Below are 19,771 nucleotides of genomic sequence, written 5' to 3' on the forward strand. Positions count from 1 at the left end.
CTCAGGCAGGTCAAAGTAGGAACCATCGCTTCAGTCTTTGTACAGGGGACAGTTTACTGAATCAGTAAATTAAATCACATATTAAGCATATTTAAGTGAGACGCTTTCGACCATTTTATTTGTTAAATATCCTTTTTTTCCTTAATCTTCTTCTTCAGACTGGTAGCTTTACGTTTCACTCGTTTTTCACCACTCTGTCATTAGAGGGCGACAATAAACCACGATCTCGGGCGGGTCAAAGTAGGAACCATTGTTTCAGTCTTTGTACAGGGGACAGTTATTACTGGCGGACAGATATGTCATGTAACTGTAAACAAAACGCTCTGCGAGAGAGTTTTCTTCTTAAAACGTAATTAAACGTACTTTGATCCAGCGATAAAACTCGAATTAAATGCTAGGATCCAAAGAACCTCGCAGCTGCTGTCTTACGTTTTGTTAACTCTGTTAAAGCTGCTGGAATCACATGTGTGGTCTGTTTCCGGTGGCATGCTGCAGTCTGAATAATGTGGGGAGAAATAGAAGATCCACCTGTTAAAACTCTCCCGACCTGGCGGGGAAGGGACAGTAAACGCAACCCTCCAGAAGACCCAGAAGACCCAGAAGAACCTGCGAGGCAGAGGTGCGACCGACCCCAGCCCGGACGGACCGCCCCCCGGCCAGAGCTGCAGGACTCCCCGGTGAGACTCATTTATTCTTTATTTCATTCAAAAATAAAACTACAAACACAAACGTTCCTAAATTGTGAATGAAAGGGAGCAGAAAGAAGAAGAATCTTATTTAATCTGCCACTTTTTCCCAAGAAGTCAATTTACAATTTAAATTACAATTAAATTTAAATACAATTTAACGTTCCATCAATTTAGTCCTGAATCTTGGTTTTTAAAATCTCTGTTCCTTTTAAGTTATACTTGCTTTCTCTTTTTTCAAATCTTTTCTGAATGTTGATTGGTAACGTTTTTTATGAGCTTTAAACATAATTTGCAGAATACTATAATCTAGTAATTCATGAAATTTCAACAATTGTAACTGAAGGAATAATGGATTTGTTGGATCTCTATATCGTTTTCTACTGATTATTCTTATGGCTCTTTTTTGCAAAATGAAAATTGACTGAATAAATGTTTTACAGGCATTTCCCGAAACTTCAACACAGTAGGTAAGATTAGGGCTGGGCGATATATCGAGATTTTAATATATCGATATATTTTCAAACGCGATATGGTACGAGACAATATCGTTTATATCGATATAGCTTTTTTTTTTTATTATGATTTTGATATAGCTTATTTTGTGACAAATTGACTTGAATGTTTTATTTGAGATTTGCACAAATGTTTTGTTATTTGCACAACTGTCAACCTCAGTGGAAAAGTCTGCCTGTTACTGTCTACATTGTATTAATTGCACAGTGTATTTTAGTTTAATTGTTATGCAGGAAAGGGATATTTGTTTTATTTTATTCAAAAAGCATTTTTATTCTATATATGCAGGCAGTCTATTTTTATTTCATTTGTTTTATACATTTTGATATTGTGCAGACCTCTGTTAATAAAGGTACCTGTGTGACATTTGGCACGAGGCTTTGTATTAAAACTGACTGTTTTTTTAAGGGTTTGCCTCAGAAAAAATGAAGCTAACAGAGATGCTATGCTATAATGCTTTGGGGGAAACCCCAATTATGTCACAGAAAAAAATATCGATATATATCGAGTATCGCCATTCAGCTAGAAAATATCGAGATATGACTTTTGGTCCATATCGCCCAGCCCTAGGTCAGATATGGAACAATCATAGTGTGATATAAAATGTACAATGCTTTGTTGTCCAACGAATCCTTTACTTTGTGTAACAGAGTAATTGTTTTTGATATTTTTATCTTTCTATAATGTATATGTGATTTCCAATTCAAATTCTCAGACGATGATGAGAAGCTCCGAGGACCGAGGTAGGAGTCAGCCTGCTCACCGCGGTGCGTTCACGGTCGTGTCTCTGTTTACAGCCGGAGTCCAGCGGTGAGCATGCCGTGATCTGGGCCGTGGCGGCCAGCGGCAGCCCTGTGAAGAGCCAGCAGGTGGGAGACGAGGAGCTGACGCTGGAGGAGCGCAGACACGAGCTGCTGCAGCAGTTCAGGAGCAAGCCGTTGGTGTTCCTGGAGAGATACCACGTATGTCAGACACACACACACACACACACACACACACACACACACACACACACACACACACACTCACACACTAGGGGTGTAACGATACACTAATAACACGATACGGTACGATACACGATATTGAGGTCACGATAACGATACGATATTAAAGCAGTATTTTTTTAACAACCTTGAATGAGGAACATATGACTGGAAAAAATTGTCTTTTATTTGAAAGACACAAAATACAAAACAATGCTGTGCGTTTGCCCTATTTTTACAGTTTGTAATGCTTTATAACTGTTTAAGTTTTAAAGAGCAAGCCAGGCCAACCATTTTCCACAAACTGAACTAAAAGTAAATGTCAGGTTTGCATTATGCAATTTGAATTTTCAAGTAAAGTATGTAAGTAAGTTTACAAGGTGTTAACTCTGCAACTTCTGATTTAGTCTTCCTGGGTAAGTTGGTGTCCTGCACAGAGGATGGGCTTAAAATGTTTAAATTGTTTCTAATGGCCTGATAAATAAAAGCTCTATGTTATAGTTAGGTTGTATTCAACAGTTACTGAGAACTTGACGATGATGGTTTTTATTATGTGTACCACATAGGATAGGAACATAGGATTTAAAGACGGAGCACAACATTTTGGAGATAGATGATATTTACAAAGACAAATGTATTTTACTCACTCAATTTGAATACATTTTTAAAAATAGCTCCCTCTGAATGAATTATGATGACATGATTTGGAGAATTTCTTAAGAGTGGCTGCATCACATGTGCTGCGATTACTCCCCTCCTCCATTCCCAGGCCTGTCTGAAGCCCGAGCACCTGCCTGCGTTTGCCCACGTCAGCTCAGACCCGAGAGCGCAGCACTACAGCACGGTGGTGCAGACACGAGCCGCGAGCCGCACCAACAGGACCAGAGTCAGGAACCAGCGATACGCTGCCCTCAGGGCTCTGCAGAAGGGTAGGGGTTTCCTTTGTGATTACAAATCAGCCGCTCTGGAATCAAAGCAGAGGGCTGGAGCAGGATTACCTTGGGTCGAAACATGCGTCTTCGTCTTTAAATGTACAACCCCAGAACCAAATGAGAAGGAACACTGAGTAAAATGTAAATGCAAAACTCATAAACCCATTTTTTTCACAACAGAATATAGAAATCATATCAAATGTTGAAAGTGAGACATTTTACCATTTCATGAAAAAATGTCACCTTGTTTTGAATTTCGTGAAAACAAACTGAGGATAAGCTGGGACACAGACAACAAAAGTAATAAAGAAACAAATTGCAGCTAATTAAATTAATTGTCATCAAAGTAACATGATTGGAAATAAAAAGAGCATCTCAAAGGGACAGAAGTAGCAGCTGTCAGGCGTTCACCACGTGTGAAAAACTGTACTTTGAGAATAATGTTCTTCAGAGTGAATTTGCTATGACTTTGAAGTTTGGCGTCATAGTGGAAGAGTCCAGATGTTGAACATCTCCATTCCAGACCTTTTTAATCAATGAAGAAATATTTGGGGCGTCATCCCACAAATATCTGACAGAGAAAAGCCAGGACTGTGGAGCAGCTTGAATCCTGGATCAGACAAAGATTGGATGTGCTTCTCCCAAAACTCCAGCCTGGTGTCCCTGGTTGGTTTATGGTCTGTTGTTAAAAAAGATGTGGATACTACACGGCCGTAAACGTCTCCCTCTTCTAACAGTTTTTGGATTTTGTAGTCGCCATCAAATTCAGATGCATAGATTCATACATTTCCTCACTTTCAGCATTTGTTAGGATTTCTCTGTTGTGAATAAAATATGGATTTATGTGATTTTCATATTAGTACATTCTTTTAATCATTTTACAGTGTCAGAACTTTTACTGGAATTATTTTTTTTAACATTTTACCTTCCCATTTTGTCATCTGTGGTTTTCTTGGCGCCTCGTGTCTCAGAGGGACAGTATTTCAGTGAGGAACAGATGAGGAAAAGGGAACCTCTGCTCTATGAACAGTATATTGGCCAGTACCTGACTGATGAAGAGGTACGTTGAAGACAATCAGAGATTTTTTCTTCTTGATGTCACTTTTTTAAATGTTTATTTTCCCAATCAATGCTTCAGATTCTGGTACGTTCCCAAGAAGCTTTTATGGAAGACGCGCAGACAAACCAAGGAACATCAGGGGGAGGGGCAACGGGAGGACTCGCCCAGCTCCTCCTGAACTCCTACGAAGAACGGCTCATTCAAGACCGTCTGCAGGAGGAGCAGGAGAGGGAGGACGACGCCCAAGAGGAGGAGGAGGATGAGGATGATGGTGAGGAAGGTTTGGCTCAGGGGAGAAGTAAAAAAAATAGAATTATATATATTTAACGGTGTGGAAAAAAAACATGCTGGATTTAAGAGAACCTGGCTCTCCTAAACCAAACTTTCCTGTAGAGAAATTTTGGATCTGAACATGGCATATATATATATATATATATATATATATATATACACACACACACACACACACACACACACACACACACACACACACACACACACACACACACACACACACACACACACACACACACACACAGGACTGTCTCAGAAAATTAGAATATTGTGATAAAGTTCTTTATTTTCTGTAATGCAATTACAAAAACAAAAATGTCATACATTCTAGATTCATTACAAATCAACTGAAATATTGCAAGCCTTTTATTATTTTAATATAGCTGATTATGGCTTACAGTTTAAGATTATGATTCCCAGAATATTCTAATTTTTTGAGGTGGGATATTTGAGTTTTCTTAAGCTGTAAGCCAGGACAGAGCTGTAAGCCAGGGAAGACAGGACAGAACCAAGAGAAAATAACCGGTATTTATTTATCTGTTTGAAATCTGCTTCTACCTACTTCTATCTGCTAAAGAAGAAGTAGTGTATTCTTCTGTGCATTTATTTTGTCTTAGTTTTGATTCTAATTCCGGTTAGAGCGCCCCGAGCGGTGGAAGAAAAATCCACAGAATAGCCGCACCTTTGTATAAGCCGCATGGTTCAAAACCTATGAAAAAAGTAGCGGCTTATAGTCCAGAAAATACAGTAAATAAATGTTAGTCGTCTGGAGGGCCACCAGGAAAATGTGCAACGCGGCGAGAGGTCTGATTCAGTGACAGAAGTTTTCAACAAAAGAAACGTGTGTGTGTGTGTGTGTGTGTGTGTGTGTGTGTGTGTGTGTGTGTGTGTGTGTGTGTGTGTGTGTGTGTGTGTGTGTGTGTGTGTGTGTGTGTGTGTGTGTGTGTGTGTGTGTGTGTGTGTGTGTGTGTGTGTGTGTGTGTGTGTATATATATATATATATATATATATATATATATATATATATAAAATCTCCAACCAATATTATGAAATTATTTTCTGTTTTGTCTGATGTCTTAGTAACAATACCACTTCTGGCCACACAAGGGCGTATAGATGTTCTGTTAACAGAGGGACGTACAGAATGAGGGTCCTGTAATATCCAGAGACTGAAACAATGGACGGAAAGCATTGGGTCACGCGACCCCTTTTTTTCCAAGAATGGTTTTGGCATGTTTTTCTCTGTACTTTGCTTCATAAATCAGGCAGTAAATGTGTTTATTTCTTCTGTAAAGTTTGACCTTTTAACATGGGAATCAGAGGAAATTGACTCGCTTTTGCAGCCACCCTCTAGCGGTCAGTCGAGAAACTGCAACGAACCTTAGTTCCCCCCAGTAGTAAGACTCAACATGGGGACCGGTATGTTCCACATCACGCACTTGTGCACCTACACTTTGTAGGTGCGTTCAAACTGACAACTGTGTCATCGCGCAGTACACCGCAGATATCCAGATGGGATCAAAATGATGGGAAAGTTAAGTTTGTCACACTGGAAATCAGTCACAGCAGAAGTGGCGGGACACTAATTGGATAATAAGCAGAAAACAGGGTGGTTTTTTTTTGTTGTTCCCTGGCTTCTCCCTGACGACAGTCTCACTCTGGCGGTGTTCATCATGTAGATATCAGAGTCCAGCAGAAGGATTGGCAGCCCACACAAGAGGAGAAGGCTCTGCTCCGGGAGGAGTTCATCAGTCAGATGCACCAGCGCTTCCTTGATGGCAAAGACGTGGATTTCAACTACAGGTCAGGGTGCACACTCCATCCCCACTGTTGTGCTCATGTATAAACTGGATTGCAAAATAGTTAATAAATACGTAATAGTGTAATTTCTTAAGTATTTTTTTTCTTATTGAAATTTTTAATGAGCATTTTAAGGTAATTATGTAATTCATAATAAACTACTGAATTTTAAAATCCTTTTGAAAATGTGCTTTCAAATAAGAGAAAAAATAAGTGAATCTAAAAGTGAATCTAGGAAAATGGTTTTCTGCTCAGGCATTAAGAAGTAATTCTGTTTCTGACCTCGCTCCATTTTCAAATTCTTTTCTAAATCTGTTACCATTTTGTTTTTCATTTTTTCCGTGGCACTTTAGGCCTTGAGTAAAGAATAACGTGTTAAACAATGCAAATCAGCTCTCCGACCAATCAGAGGTCCCCAAATGCAACAAAGCTCTCTGATATTGCAACACAGAGGAACTTAAATGCGAGTGTGCAGGTTTTCTGCACTATTGTTGCTGTAAATACACTAAATTGGTATGTACCGGTAATGATTTTTTTTTTTATTCTTAATTTGTTTTAAATTTGCAGATAATTAATCCAGTTTCCAGTGGTACAACAGGAACTGAAAGGGGTCATATTAGGGGAAAATATTTGTTTTATGAACTCAACAGCATGTGTCTATCAGCCCAGAAATGATAGCATTTCTCTGTGATTCTGCTTGAAGCCAACTCTCTTAAACTACGTCACGCAGTGAGCGGTACAGATTTGCGTGGTGCAATGACATCACATGTCAAATGGGTTGGCTGGCTCCTCCCCCCGACTGCTGCCAGCTTTAAAACCTCATGAAATTGTATCAACTTAGACATTTTATTCTTAACACATTTAAACACAGCATCAATGACACGACTCCCTGGATTTCTTTGTGTTACGTTTCTCTCTAAAGTGAGGTGGACGAGAACCCGGACTACGACAACTTGGACATCGTCAACAGGGATGCTGAGGATAAATACTTTGATGAAGATGATGATGAAGAGGACGAGGAAGAGGAAAATATGACTCAGTAGTGTCTGTTCTCATCAGTACCAAACTCCTCAGTGCTGTGATTAATCTGTGAATGAAAATGTACAAAGAACATCTCCTTTGCTTTTTTTTTAAGTTGTCTGTGTAAACTTGTAATAAAGATTTGGGATCTTTGACTTTTATGCCTTTTATTTGTGAACCCACATTTACTTTGTCAATTTCCTACCCAGAACAGTTGGGTAGGAAAGCAGCCCTGCTTCCATAAACAGAACAAATGAATGGAGCAGCCTAACAACAAACATAATAAAAATACTTTTCACTTTTCACAAAATACAACAGGAAGTATAAACAAGGAGTAAACGAGGCCTGAGCGTATAAACATGAAAATGTTCAAAGACATAAAATCCTGAAACCGTTTCTTTTTGTGTAAAATACAAAACGAATCACTTCAAAAAGAGCCTATAAACAAGTTGGAATCACAAGACAAAATAACCTGTTTAATGCAACTTATGTCGCATCGGCTCAAAAGAAAATCGTAAAATGTTTCAGAACTGAAAAAAATAACACATTCAAACAAATGTAACATGAAATCCTTTTGCAAACAACACAAACCCAAGAGAACCACGACAAAGTGATATTATAAGACGTACCCATTCACAGTACTTATTGGCTCTTTTTTCAACAAAGCAGTTTATACGCCCCCATGTGGTCAGAAGTTCTACTGTTACATGGAGTTTCTGCTTTAAATGACCTAAGTATATGCGACATCCTCCTTTCGTTGTGTCTGCAGTAGGAGACAATCAAGGATTGGCAAACAGAGAAGGGAGACAGGCATATCCAAGTCTATCTAAAGTCTTGTTGGAATGTACAGCAAAACTGCCCTGCAGAAAATTAACTATGAACTAGAATTATCTTGGGTTTGTGAAACTCTAAAGGAAAAAAAAAAAATGGTATGTATGACCGTTTCCTCATGCAACTCTGGTCAAGTTGATAAGTTTGCGTCAGTGCCTTGTTGGTTTTTTTTCATTTTCGTGAGCTTCAAAGTATAATATTCCTCTTGTAATTTTAAAACTTTCAGTTGCATACACGTAATCTCTTTCTTCAGCTGATTCATGTCCATTGTGTCGTCCTCAGAGCTGGACGAGAGCCTCGCCGGGGAAGGCCGGCTACAGTCTGGGGCTACGATTGGTGCAGGGCTGCTGTGAGAGGAACAGTCCTTTACGGTCGGGTAAAAATATATTTAGCACGTTTTTCGATCAAAAGAACGTAGCGCTCATGTCTTACCGTGTGTCTGACATCGTCACTTGTAACTGCGTTGCCTCAAGGTCAGAGATGGTGACGTCTGCGTCATCCTCAGATGGACATTCCTCCAGAACAGACACGGGGGAGATGGGTAGGCCTGGGAATTTACAACAAACCCTCTAATATGACTTTTGTTTAGTTTTTTTTTAAGAAGGAGCTGCATTTGTCTCCTGAACTCACACAAGGGCTCGAAAAGGTCCTGATCAGTAGACTCGCTTGAGGTCTTCAGTCGTTTTCCAGTTGCACAAGATGTTTCCGTGTCCTCGGACTCCAACACGTCGAGACGCTCTTTTCTCTTGGCTTGGTTCTCCTGTTTACAGTCCGACATCTCCACCTCTGCACCTTCATTCTCATTATCTTCACAGAACACAGCATTTTAGATAACAAAATATTTCAATGAAAACAAGCTTGACTTGTTAACAGCATACAGCAACATTTTAGGAATTAACTGGTGTGTTATCAACTCCAGAATTTGATAAGGGCGCATTTCCCGCTGCCTTTCATGCGGATTTCTAAACCTGGCCTTCAAATAAACTTCCTAATGACTCCAAAATGTTCTTATGTGAATGTTGTGACCGCTACTGTTGTGGAGTCAGAGTTTAGCGTGATGGTGTAAAGGTGGAGTTTGCCTAAATAAACGTCTTTATGCAGCAAACAAGATTGGATATTACGGAGCACAACCACCACTACGCACAGTCTTCAGCATTAATACATCCTGCGGTTGTTTAAATATGTTTCTTTGAGTGATCACAGTAAAATTGTAAATGAGAACATTTCTGAGTTATGAGGAAATGCATTTAGTCTTCTTTTTAAACTCCGGAGATGACTGCAACTACACTAATCCCCGAAACATTGATGCACCTGCAAGTTCTTCAAACTAACCTGCCAAGTCGCTGTCTTCCTCCGTAACTACCGGATTGGGGGAGGAACCGGCTGACGGACTCATCGGCCCCTTGTCTTCAGTTTGGTTTTCAGGGGATATGGATGAGGAAACTGATTCAGACACAGCGGTTTCAGTTCCGGGTCGACTTTCTCCGTTTTCCCTTTCGTTACTTTCCATGAACTCTTCTCCGTTTCCTTCGTTATCATCTTTGGCGATGGTCGAGTCTGAGGGTTTGTCTGGCGTGGCTTCTGTGAAGTCCATGGTTTTGTCTTCATCACTGCCTTTTTCCGTCTCTCCTTCACAGTTTGCATCTTCATCCAAAGTCTCCAACAGTTTGACTGCTCATAAATTAAAGAGGACAGATTCCCTTCAGATAAAGACATTTTTGTTGTACTTATTCATCAAAGTGAGGTGTTGAGTACTTCTGAGTAGTTTAACGTCTTACCTTCGGTAGACTGCGGTAACTTAAGCTGGGCATACACTGTGCGATATTTTAAATAGTTTGATTCAGCCCCATCTCAAACTGCACGACTAGATCGCTGAGGTCAAAAAGTTTGCAGCCCATGATTTATCTCACACTGTACGACCCGATGCTCTGATGCGACCCGTCTGCTCACACTATGCGATCATAATACTCACGTCGGACCTCTGTGTACTGGAACTGTAACGTCAAAAATAAGTGGAAGAGGAGGAACCCCGAAGTGGGAGACACCGAAGATGATCAGCAAAAACAAACGCGCTGCCTTAAGCCTGAATTATGGTTCCGCGTTAAATTGACGGCGTAACCGTACGGTGCGTGTCGCCGCGTACCCTACACCAGTGTCTCTCAACCTGGGGTCCGGGCCCCCCCGGGGGGGCGCCAGAGATCTCTGGGGGGGCGTGAAACTGCTTTGAGGATATGCAGTTGTAAAAATTATATTTGCACATGTTAAATAAATAAAAAATCATAATAACACACCTAATGGAATACAGTAATACAAGTCTGTATAAACCCACTTAGAAATATATTTTGGTCATTTTAAAATACTAAGTTATTTATCAGGATAAAAACTTTAAAACGTATTATTATATCATTATTCAACATTTAATCATACTTCTACTCCGACAGGTTGTTAAAGGAAAAATTAAAAAAAAAAAATGTTGCGCTCATATTAAAAGAGACATTTTTCAGAAATATTTTTATGTCCTTGCAATTATTTTTTTGTGCGTATTTTATACATTGGTGACACAAAAGGAAGGTGAGAAAAACTAAGTACAGGGTAAACCAAAGAGAAATGTATCAAAAAAACATAATTAATGTTCATTTTTTCAATTAAAGGCTTGTAACGAATAACTTTACTCTTTTGCTGCTAGTACGTACGGGTCGGGGGGGGGGCTTGCTGGTCTTAGAAACAAGTAGGGGGGGCTCCAAGGAAAAAAGGTTGGGAACCACTGCCCTACACCGTAGGCTCTGCGTTGTTGTAACGCGGAACCATAAATCAGCCTTTAGCAATTTGGGCCATTCTGTGTGGCAATAAATGAAAAAAGATTACACAACGTCGTGATTGGAAAAGGAATTGGCTGGGCAGACGTGGGAAATGCAGCCTTTTTTTTTCGCTATTAAAACATGATTTGTAATGTGAATTTGCAACACTTTAAACTACAAATAATAGTTTTTGACGTGACATCAGAGATTGCGCATGCTCTCTGTGAAAGGATGAGGCCAATCGGGTCGTAGCTGCTTCAACTGTGCGATTCCTTCACGAGGAGCGATTTGTGATCGGGAGCTCGTCGTGAGGTGTTAATCTCTCGTCGTTACCCCACGTAACCTGCACGAGGCACGACCAAAGATTCGGTCGAAATCCGGCCCGATCCAAAAAATAGTCGCACGACTGGAAAATCGACTCAAAACGAGCTGACAATCGCACAGTGTATGCCCGGCTTCAGAAAACAAGGGAGGAATTCTGATGCTGAGTCAGGCTAACAGCTACAGGCTAGGCTAAGTGGGGCCCCAGATAGCTCAGCAGATTTTTCAGGATAGTTGCAGCATGTTTTCCATTACCAGGACCGGCCCTGCGAAACTGACATTCAGGAACAGCAGGGCAGGTACTCAGGTTGGCCAACAGGAGCCTCCCTGCTAATCTGGATTTCTTAATTATGATCAGCAGTCTCACATGAACACACGTGACCACAACTCATTTCAGCCATTTGGACCAGAGACATTTTGCTTCAAGAATATTTGATGAAGTTGGAAATTACAAGAAAAAAAACAACAGGTGGACCTGCAAGTTGTCGATAATTAGAGGTGTGGTCTTCTGATAGCTTTGCCAGGATGTTCACGACAGCATGTGAGTTAAATAGGACTGTCACAGCAAAGGGTCTGAATACTTATGAGCATGTGATATTTCAGTTTTTCTTTCATTCTGCAAATGGCTGCAATGACACAAAGAGGGAAGTATTTAAAGGGGTCTGAATACTTTCCGTACCCCCTGTATATCATTATTTAGCAGACTATCTGGTAAAAATAGACTTTGCTTTGTTTCAGACTAGACACATTTTAAAAGGCGGAACATTAATAGCATCACATTCAAACAGCAGTTTGGCTCTAAATCAGCAGCTTACAGCATCCGTCTGAAAACGTATGTGCTGTCTGTTAGCCGATAGCTGTTAGCCACCCCCATCAGAATCCCAACCTCTTTCTAAACCTGGGAATGCCGTCAACTTCAGATAAGACAGTAACCACTCAGAACTGGTTTGAGCAAATCTGTGCGACCTTAGGATTAACCTCCTCGGTTTAATCATCACCTGTTGAACCGTCTCTCTTATTGTACCAAAGAAATCAAAAAAATAACGGTCTGATATTAAACCTCACACACCTTTGGGTGGACTGGTCATGCAGCCGGTCTGATGTGTGATGATCTGAAACACAGCACAGGAGGGAAAGTATGAGTCTGGCACATTTGAGCAAATATCTAACACAGCAGATTTAAAATGTGATCATTTAGAGAACCAAGCAAAACAGAGAAAAGAAGTATTCTGTACATTTTTGTCAAACATCTATTAGTGGAGCTCGTCAGCTGATTTACAAAAGAAAAAAAAACAGAAGAGCAGATCACAGAGCCATCAGGGCACATGGACAACATAAATATCAGGACAATGAACCAAGAAATAAAATCATAGTCCCACCATGCTAACAGCCACAACAAAACTAAAAAGGTCCAAACTTTGAATATGTTGCAGAAAATCTTTTCTCAAACCCACCGATGGAAGCCTGCTCATCACTACTTTTAGACCTTTTTTCAGTGCACGGGCCTTGGCTGCAGGATCCATCCATTTTTTGCCATTTTCTTGAAAAGAAGAGTGATATTCAGGTATATAAAACCATTACCAAAAGCCTTATTTTCTGATCTTGCATATTTCATAGGAAATGTCCCCTTCCACAAAGCCCTCATCTCCCAGTTCGCTCTTTTGAACTTTAGTTTTTTACACTTTCATCTCTTTCACCTCCATCCTTTTCTTCCTCTTCTGCTTCCCGGGACAGCTCTCTGCTGACTGGAGGTCCCCGGCCATTTTTAGGATCATCTGCATCACTTTCTTTTGATATCTGTGTTTCTGGGTCTTCTGCAGGACATAATCGCATCCAAAATTAAAGAATTAGAATAAATGTTTCCCAAATCTTTTATTGATTTTAAATCAGAATTTGAAGAGAAACCTTCATAGGTCGTCTCTGACGCAGAACCTGACAGCTGCATTTTCTTCTGAGCGAGAAAGAATTAACAAGATTAAACGTGCGTCTTCATTTAAACATGTGTTCACAAATTGAAATAAATCGCACACTTACCCCTTTTCTTTCGAATATTTTCTTGAACCCCTTTGTGGACAGGCAACCTTTCTGTGATAAGTTTGATGAGCAGTTTATTCAGTTGGATTTTCTTGAAGCATGAACATAAAAATAGAAAAAGAATCAAACCTACCTCAATCCAGAACTTCAGGGGTTTATCTTCATGGAGAATACTTGTTTTCCAGTTTTTATTACTCTGTTTCCCGCAAAGGAGCTCGAAGGAACCTGGAGAAAACCAGCAGCCCTCGCACTCGATGCAGACCTCCCCTAAACCAAACATGCACATCAAATAAAGTAAGATAAAGGAATCACAAACAAGCCAAACAGTGTTTAGGGTTTTTGCCAGAAATATCGACTCACAGCACACTGGAACTAAGCACACACAAGACTTCAGTCAAACTCATCATTCACCAAAATTCTTAACATGGAGGAAGTAAATCCTTAGTTTTAGCAGCTTGTCTTCAGTTTTTCTTGATTTTGCATAATTAACCAGAAATCAGCATTCATAACTACAATAAACCAGTCAAACTGGGGCTGCCCAATCCCAAACCATAACACTTCTACCACAAAGATTCACGGTAGGTCTCCTCTCCTGGACAACTGTCTTTGTTCTGCACCAAATTCATCTTTGACTTATTTAAACTTTAATAATCCAGACTTTGTTCACTTTCATATGATGCCTTTAAATGAGACATGTTATGCCCTCCTTGTTTTCAAAAGTCAGTTTTCTGAGAAGCTTCCATTTAAACAATGCGTTGATAGCAGCTGGTTTGAGGGGGCAGAGTGACCTACTCCATTTCACTTCAGTGACGATGGATGGAGATAAAAAGGAAAAAGTTGGACAGACTCCGATCTGGGTCTGTGATGCCGCAGTGCCCTGAAAATCTGAACCACTCAGTAAATTACACATTTTAGAACCAAACCGATGATCGCATAGACCAGGGGTATTCAACTATATTCGGCCGGGGGCCACATCTGCAAAAGGACTGTATGGAGAGGGCCGCACAATTTGAAAATGTGGGGGTTTTCAAAAGGTATTTTGCACTCAAAGACGAAGACTTATGTAAATATAATACATTTGTATTATACATTTGAATATATCTAGTTTACATATGAATTATGTATTAATTGTCTCCAGATTTAGTCATTGTGAATGTTAAATATAATATTCAAATAAAGAAATATTATTTTAAATGCAAGTTCATTTTGAAACCATGCATTGTGTAAACTTAATGAAGTTGATATTGACCTACTTTTAATAAAACACGCCATAATGACAAAGCACCACTTTCCACCAAGATTTCCTTATTTGAATATTATATTAAGCATTTCAGTCCATAGTAGCCAGTTTGATGTTATAAATAAGCAACTAAAATATTAACCATAAGCTCCTTTATTAATGACACATCTGTGCATTATATCAGCAAAACAAAACAATCACATGAAATTATAGGAGGTTTAGAAGTTCATCTGAAATGCAAAGTCCTCATTTATTCAAATGAAAAAAATGTCAGGCCAATCCTAGAAGCCTAATGATGTCAACAAGTCCTCTATACAATGGAGGTTAATAATAATGTGACAAACATTAACACTGTGCAACACTGGCAAAAAATCTGAAATTAAAAAAAAAAAATAATAATTTTTTTTTTTTTTTTTTTTTTTTTTTTCAACAAATAACCCCTTTTTTGAAATATGACCAGGGGCCACATAAAAGCTCCTGGAGGGCCGCATGTGGCCCGCGGGCCGCCAATTGAATATCCCTGGCATAGACTGTCTAGGGACCCCTGTGTAACATCAACTGAAGGATTTTGGAAAAGTTGGTTTGAAGGCTATTTCTGAGGCTTATTGTATGAAGCCAAAGCCAAGCCGAGGCACCAAAGGCTAGCTATTTTTGCTCCAAAACCGATTATTGTACCAGGCCGTTGGTACGGAGGAGGCTCTCGCTTCTGGTCGCCCCTAGTGTTCGTTTCAGGAACTTCAGTTTTCAGTTTTTAAAACGGGACGTTACCCCTTGGTTTGTATTTATGACTTCAAACATGCAAATAGATGTGCTCAAAAACAAACAAACAAAAAATATAAAATCTTTACCTCAAGATTTTACTCAAATACTAAAATTTCAATAATTGCCAATAATTGGTTGAAATAACTTTCAAATCTCATCTTACCTCTTTCGAACTTTTCTACATCCAGTTTGCCCTTCTCGGATCCACACGTCACAGGCAGGAATCCTGGATTAGCACACAGAAACGCAACATGGCTGTTAAATTTAACACGGGTGTTATGAATAAAGTCAGAAGTATTCTTCAAGAAAAACGATGACACGCGGCTGAAAAACTCACGGTTTCCAGATGTATGAAGGCTGTGATGCTCTTCCTCCTCGCTGTCATTACTACAATCCATTTCGTCTTCTTCATCCGCAGCATAGATGACTTTCTTTTTTTCTCTTACACTTCTTCTCCTGTCTTCTTTGTCTTTGTGTCCTGGATTAGCACACAGAAATGCAACATGGCTGTTAAATTTAACAAGGGTGTTATGAATAAAGTAAGAAGTATTCTTCAAGAAAAACGATGACACGCGGCTGAAAAACTCACGGTTTCCAGATGTATGAAGGCTGTGATGCTTTTCCTCCTCGCTGTCATTACTACAATCCATTTTGTCTTCTTCATCCGCAGCATAGATTACTTTCTTTTTTTCTCTTACACTTCTTCTCCTGTCTTCTTTCTCTTTGTCACTTCTTTGTGTTGATGGTGATGATGATCGTCTCCTCCCCATTTAATCTTCTTTCCAAACTAAGTGCAGTCTCAATCAGCCTGAATTCTCGGAAGACCTTATTTATGGGCAAAATTTTAGAAAAAGAAAAGAAAAAAAGAGGACGTTACTGAGCAGATGCTAATGCAAAAGTGTTTGTTCAGCTGGAGGCAGTCAGGAGGAGATGTTTCTTCTTCCTACTGCAGCACAGATCTGGGCTGAGCTCATGACAGCGGCCTGTCCGGTTCAGCTCTGAGGCAGATGAAGAGGAGGTGATGGGTAACATCTTGGTTTCTGCTTCCATATCGACACCTAACACAGTTACTGCGGAGGTGTGTGACCATTAGAGGGACCTCAGGATAAACCCGCCAGACGGGAATCTCTAACAGGGCCGACTATCTCCTCGGCCCCATCTTCATTACACCGTAGCATCACACGGGGACTTAGGGCTGGGCGATATATCGAGATTTTAATATTTATCGATATATTTTCAAACGCGATATGGTACGAGACAATATCGTTTATATCGATTTAAAAAAAAAAAACGTTTTTTTTTTTAAATGATTTTGATATAGCTTATTTTGTAACAAATTGACTTGAATGTTTTATTTGAGATTTGCACAAATGTTTTGTTATTTGCACAACTGTCAACCTCAGTGGAAAAGTCTACCTGTTAATGTCTACATTGTATTAATTGCACAGTGTATTTTAATTTAATTGTTATGCAGGAAAGGGATATTTGTTTTATTTTATTCAAGAAGCATTTTTATTCTATATATGCAGGCAGTTTATTTTTATTTCATTTGTTTTATACATTTTGATATTGTGCAGACCTCTGTTAATACATGTACCTGTGTGACATTTGGCACGAGGCTTTGTATTAAAACTGACTGTTTTTTTAAGGGTTTGCCTCAGAAAAATGAAGCTAACAGAGATGCTATGCTATAATGCTTTGGGGGAAACCCCAATTATGGCACAGAAAAAATATCGATATATATCGAGTATCGCCATTCAGCTAGAAAATATCGAGATATGACTTTTGGTCCATATCGCCCAGCCCTACGGGGACTGTTGACTGAATAAATAACGCAGCCGACCACGAGGTGGCAGTGGCATGTTTGTGTTTGCTGCACCATTAAATGAGACAAAAAAGAAGAACACAACAAAAGAATAAAGAGAAGAAGAAACATAAACAAGGGATGCTGCTTGCATTTTTCATTTCTTTTTAAGATACACTGCAATTGCGATATTAGAAGACCTCTACATCGGCATAATACACCGACAAGACCTGAACCGAGTCATCAGTCCATCTATTGTTTTTTATTCTTGTAATATCCATTTTAAATCAAATGTACTCTAACTGTTTCTGGTCCAACAGGTTCGAATGAGTTGTGCTCACATGACTTATGTGAATCACGTGAGAGGGCTGAACGGCTGAGTACCTCTCCTACTACAGGAATGCTTTTTGATCAGCCAGAAAAGCTTCCTGAAGGCCATTTTTACAGGTCTCAACCAAAAAACCCCACTATGGAAACGTTGTTTGTATGAGCTATTTTGCAAGCAGGGCCATCGTTAGGATCTGAAAACATCAGTCCAGACATTTTCAGAATTATTAAACTGTTTTTAAGTTACTGGATAGTAAAGGTGAGAAAAAAATCATCTATGCTCATATATCAAATAATATAAGGTTATATTTTCTGATTTTATACTCTTTGTTAATCAGGTTTTGCACGACATACAGTATAAAGCTAGTTATTAATACCTAGTCTTTTAGACACCAGCACAGTAAATACCATGTCTGTGACTATTTACAGCTATGCAACATCCAAGAACATCTAATTTGTTTAAGCAGAATGTTAAAAAAAGTTATGCAATGCTGCCTTGCAATTTCCTGCTTTGAATAGGCAGGTAGAGATGTTGTGGCATGTGAGGTTTTTAACTAAGATAACTGTCTAGCATTGGGACTATGTAAGCAATATTTAACTATTTTATAGGGAAAATCCCACCCGCAAAACTGAGACATGATCGTCGTGGGACGCTGCAGTTTCCAGAGGTGGCAAGAATGTTGTTGAGTATTATACGAGCGACATGACCAAGAATTTATGAAGCCAAAAGAGGAGATAGACGAACCATAGCGACCTCTCCTTTATATATCTGTCCCTCAAGTTTTTCCATTTTTTCTTCAAGTCATCCACTGATGATGATAGTTAAAAACATATTTTATTAAAAAAAACCTTTCTGAACTATGTTGTTGTTTTTTAGCTCATGTCAGTCATCTAGATTTTTAGATATACTGAGTGGACATGTAGTAAAGTATGTGCTTCAGTTTACAAAAGTATTGACACGTGGTCTTTTCATAACCATATATTGATAAATGATTCAATTGATCCTGATATGAGGCATGGAAATGCTATATTTTATTTTAAACTAACATTTTATTGTTAAAAGAGCAAAATAATATTACATTTCTACCACTTTTAAACACACTTGGTATGTCCAAATTCTGGGAGATTTTTCTCCACTTTTGTCCCTTTTTATTTGAGGTCACGATAGGCCTGCAGTCTTGTATCCCACAGCTCCTCAGAGACTCACAGCCAAGATCATTCTTTCCTCCATGTTGATCGTCTCTGCTCTACAAGCTGCAAGTTTATTTTCTCCCTCCAGCACCTTCTCTCCTATTGGACACCGCCGAGATGTCGTCACAGGGCGCGCAGTGACATTAAAGGCTGATTTATGGTTCCGCGTTACACCAACGCCGTACGGTGCGCGTCGCCGCGTACCCAACGCCGCGTACCCAACGGCGTTGGCTCTGCGTCGATTTAACGCAGAACCATAATTGAGGCTTATAAAATGTTCAATTCGCAGCGGCAGTTTTCAAACACTACAAGACTGAAAGTCCTCGATTTTGGTTTCGATTTCCCAGGTATCAGTGAATACAGCAGACTAACAATGAAAAAAAAATCGACCCAGAACACGAAACAGAAAAAAATGCCACCAGATGAAGCGAATGTGTACAAACATAAAGCTAACTCCTTGTCGCTGTTTGGCACTTAATTTATTTTAGTGGTTGAGTGAGTCTTTTTACGAAACAAATTACGACTATGTTCATGTTGCTCCAGAAACTCATAGAAAACACAATATTTAAACTTTTGTACAACGAAATATGTCGTGCTTTTATCGCTATGAGATTATGGACCGACGTTTTCTACTGATGAAACGTCACCGTTTTACTTTAGAATAAAACCACAAACAATTCATGTCCGCAGGCATTAATTTTTTTTATCCAAGAATATACTTTTCTGCGATAAAGTTAAGTAAAAGCAGCCCGGAGCTTGATCTTACCTCGAGCGTGTTGTTTATGAAAAAGTCCAACTGCAGACACGCCCACCACACCATGGTAACCAATCACCGACGTGTACGTCATCAGCTTCTTCTTCTTGGATCGCAACCAAAGGTATTAGGGGCATACCGCCACCTACTGTACCAGTGTGTAACATCAGGATTGGCAATACATCAGGTTACAGTCTAACTGAAAGGAAAATAATAGGGGAAGAAAAGAAAGAAAACAAAAGAAAAATAAATAAAAAACTAAACAAATAAGTAAATAAAATAAATACGTCATCATCATCCGGCCTCTGTAGCGTTGATTAGGTCCAGGTCACAGGAGTTTATTCAAAGTATTTTGGCAGTAGTTTTCTTTTTATTGCAAAACAAGCCACTATCCCCCTCAAACCCATGACTGGAGGAG

General features: G+C 39.4%; 2 protein-coding genes across 10 annotated transcripts; one reads left to right on the plus strand and one right to left on the minus strand.

Moving 5' to 3' along the window:
• Positions 1 to 274: 274 nt before the first annotated feature.
• ccdc97 (coiled-coil domain containing 97) lies at positions 275 to 7,444 on the plus strand. Of its 2 annotated transcripts, none has more exons than XM_061711853.1 (7): positions 275 to 677; positions 2,000 to 2,164; positions 2,955 to 3,114; positions 4,089 to 4,177; positions 4,256 to 4,448; positions 6,123 to 6,274; positions 7,194 to 7,444. In XM_061711853.1, exons 1-6 carry the CDS (start codon positions 504 to 506, stop codon positions 6,245 to 6,247), a joined length of 906 nt encoding a protein of 301 aa, XP_061567837.1. In that variant the 5' UTR covers positions 275 to 503; the 3' UTR covers positions 6,248 to 6,274; positions 7,194 to 7,444. The 2 variants fall into 2 exon arrangements, with proteins under 2 accessions (XP_061567837.1, XP_061567836.1); XM_061711852.1 differs by having other exon boundaries at positions 6,151 to 6,274.
• Positions 7,416 to 19,396, minus strand: LOC133422003 (uncharacterized). Of its 8 annotated transcripts, none has more exons than XM_061711847.1 (14): positions 19,366 to 19,396; positions 15,867 to 16,102; positions 15,615 to 15,755; positions 15,441 to 15,503; positions 13,409 to 13,542; positions 13,276 to 13,326; positions 13,147 to 13,189; positions 12,939 to 13,055; positions 12,696 to 12,781; positions 12,311 to 12,353; positions 9,455 to 9,796; positions 8,753 to 8,929; positions 8,555 to 8,669; positions 7,416 to 8,469 (listed from the first exon to the last, which is right to left on the minus strand). In XM_061711847.1, the coding sequence occupies exons 2-14, from the start codon at positions 16,045 to 16,047 to the stop codon at positions 8,253 to 8,255; spliced, it is 1,710 nt and encodes a 569-aa protein (XP_061567831.1). In that variant the 5' UTR covers positions 16,048 to 16,102; positions 19,366 to 19,396; the 3' UTR covers positions 7,416 to 8,252. The 8 variants fall into 8 exon arrangements, with proteins under 8 accessions (XP_061567831.1, XP_061567832.1, XP_061567829.1 ...); XM_061711848.1 differs by having other exon boundaries at positions 13,174 to 13,192; XM_061711845.1 differs by having other exon boundaries at positions 7,416 to 8,466; positions 13,147 to 13,192.
• Between the last annotated feature and the right edge of the window lie 375 nt (positions 19,397 to 19,771).

This window comes from Cololabis saira, chromosome 21, assembly GCF_033807715.1.
Source record: "Cololabis saira isolate AMF1-May2022 chromosome 21, fColSai1.1, whole genome shotgun sequence".
Lineage (NCBI taxonomy): Eukaryota > Metazoa > Chordata > Actinopteri > Beloniformes > Belonidae > Cololabis > Cololabis saira.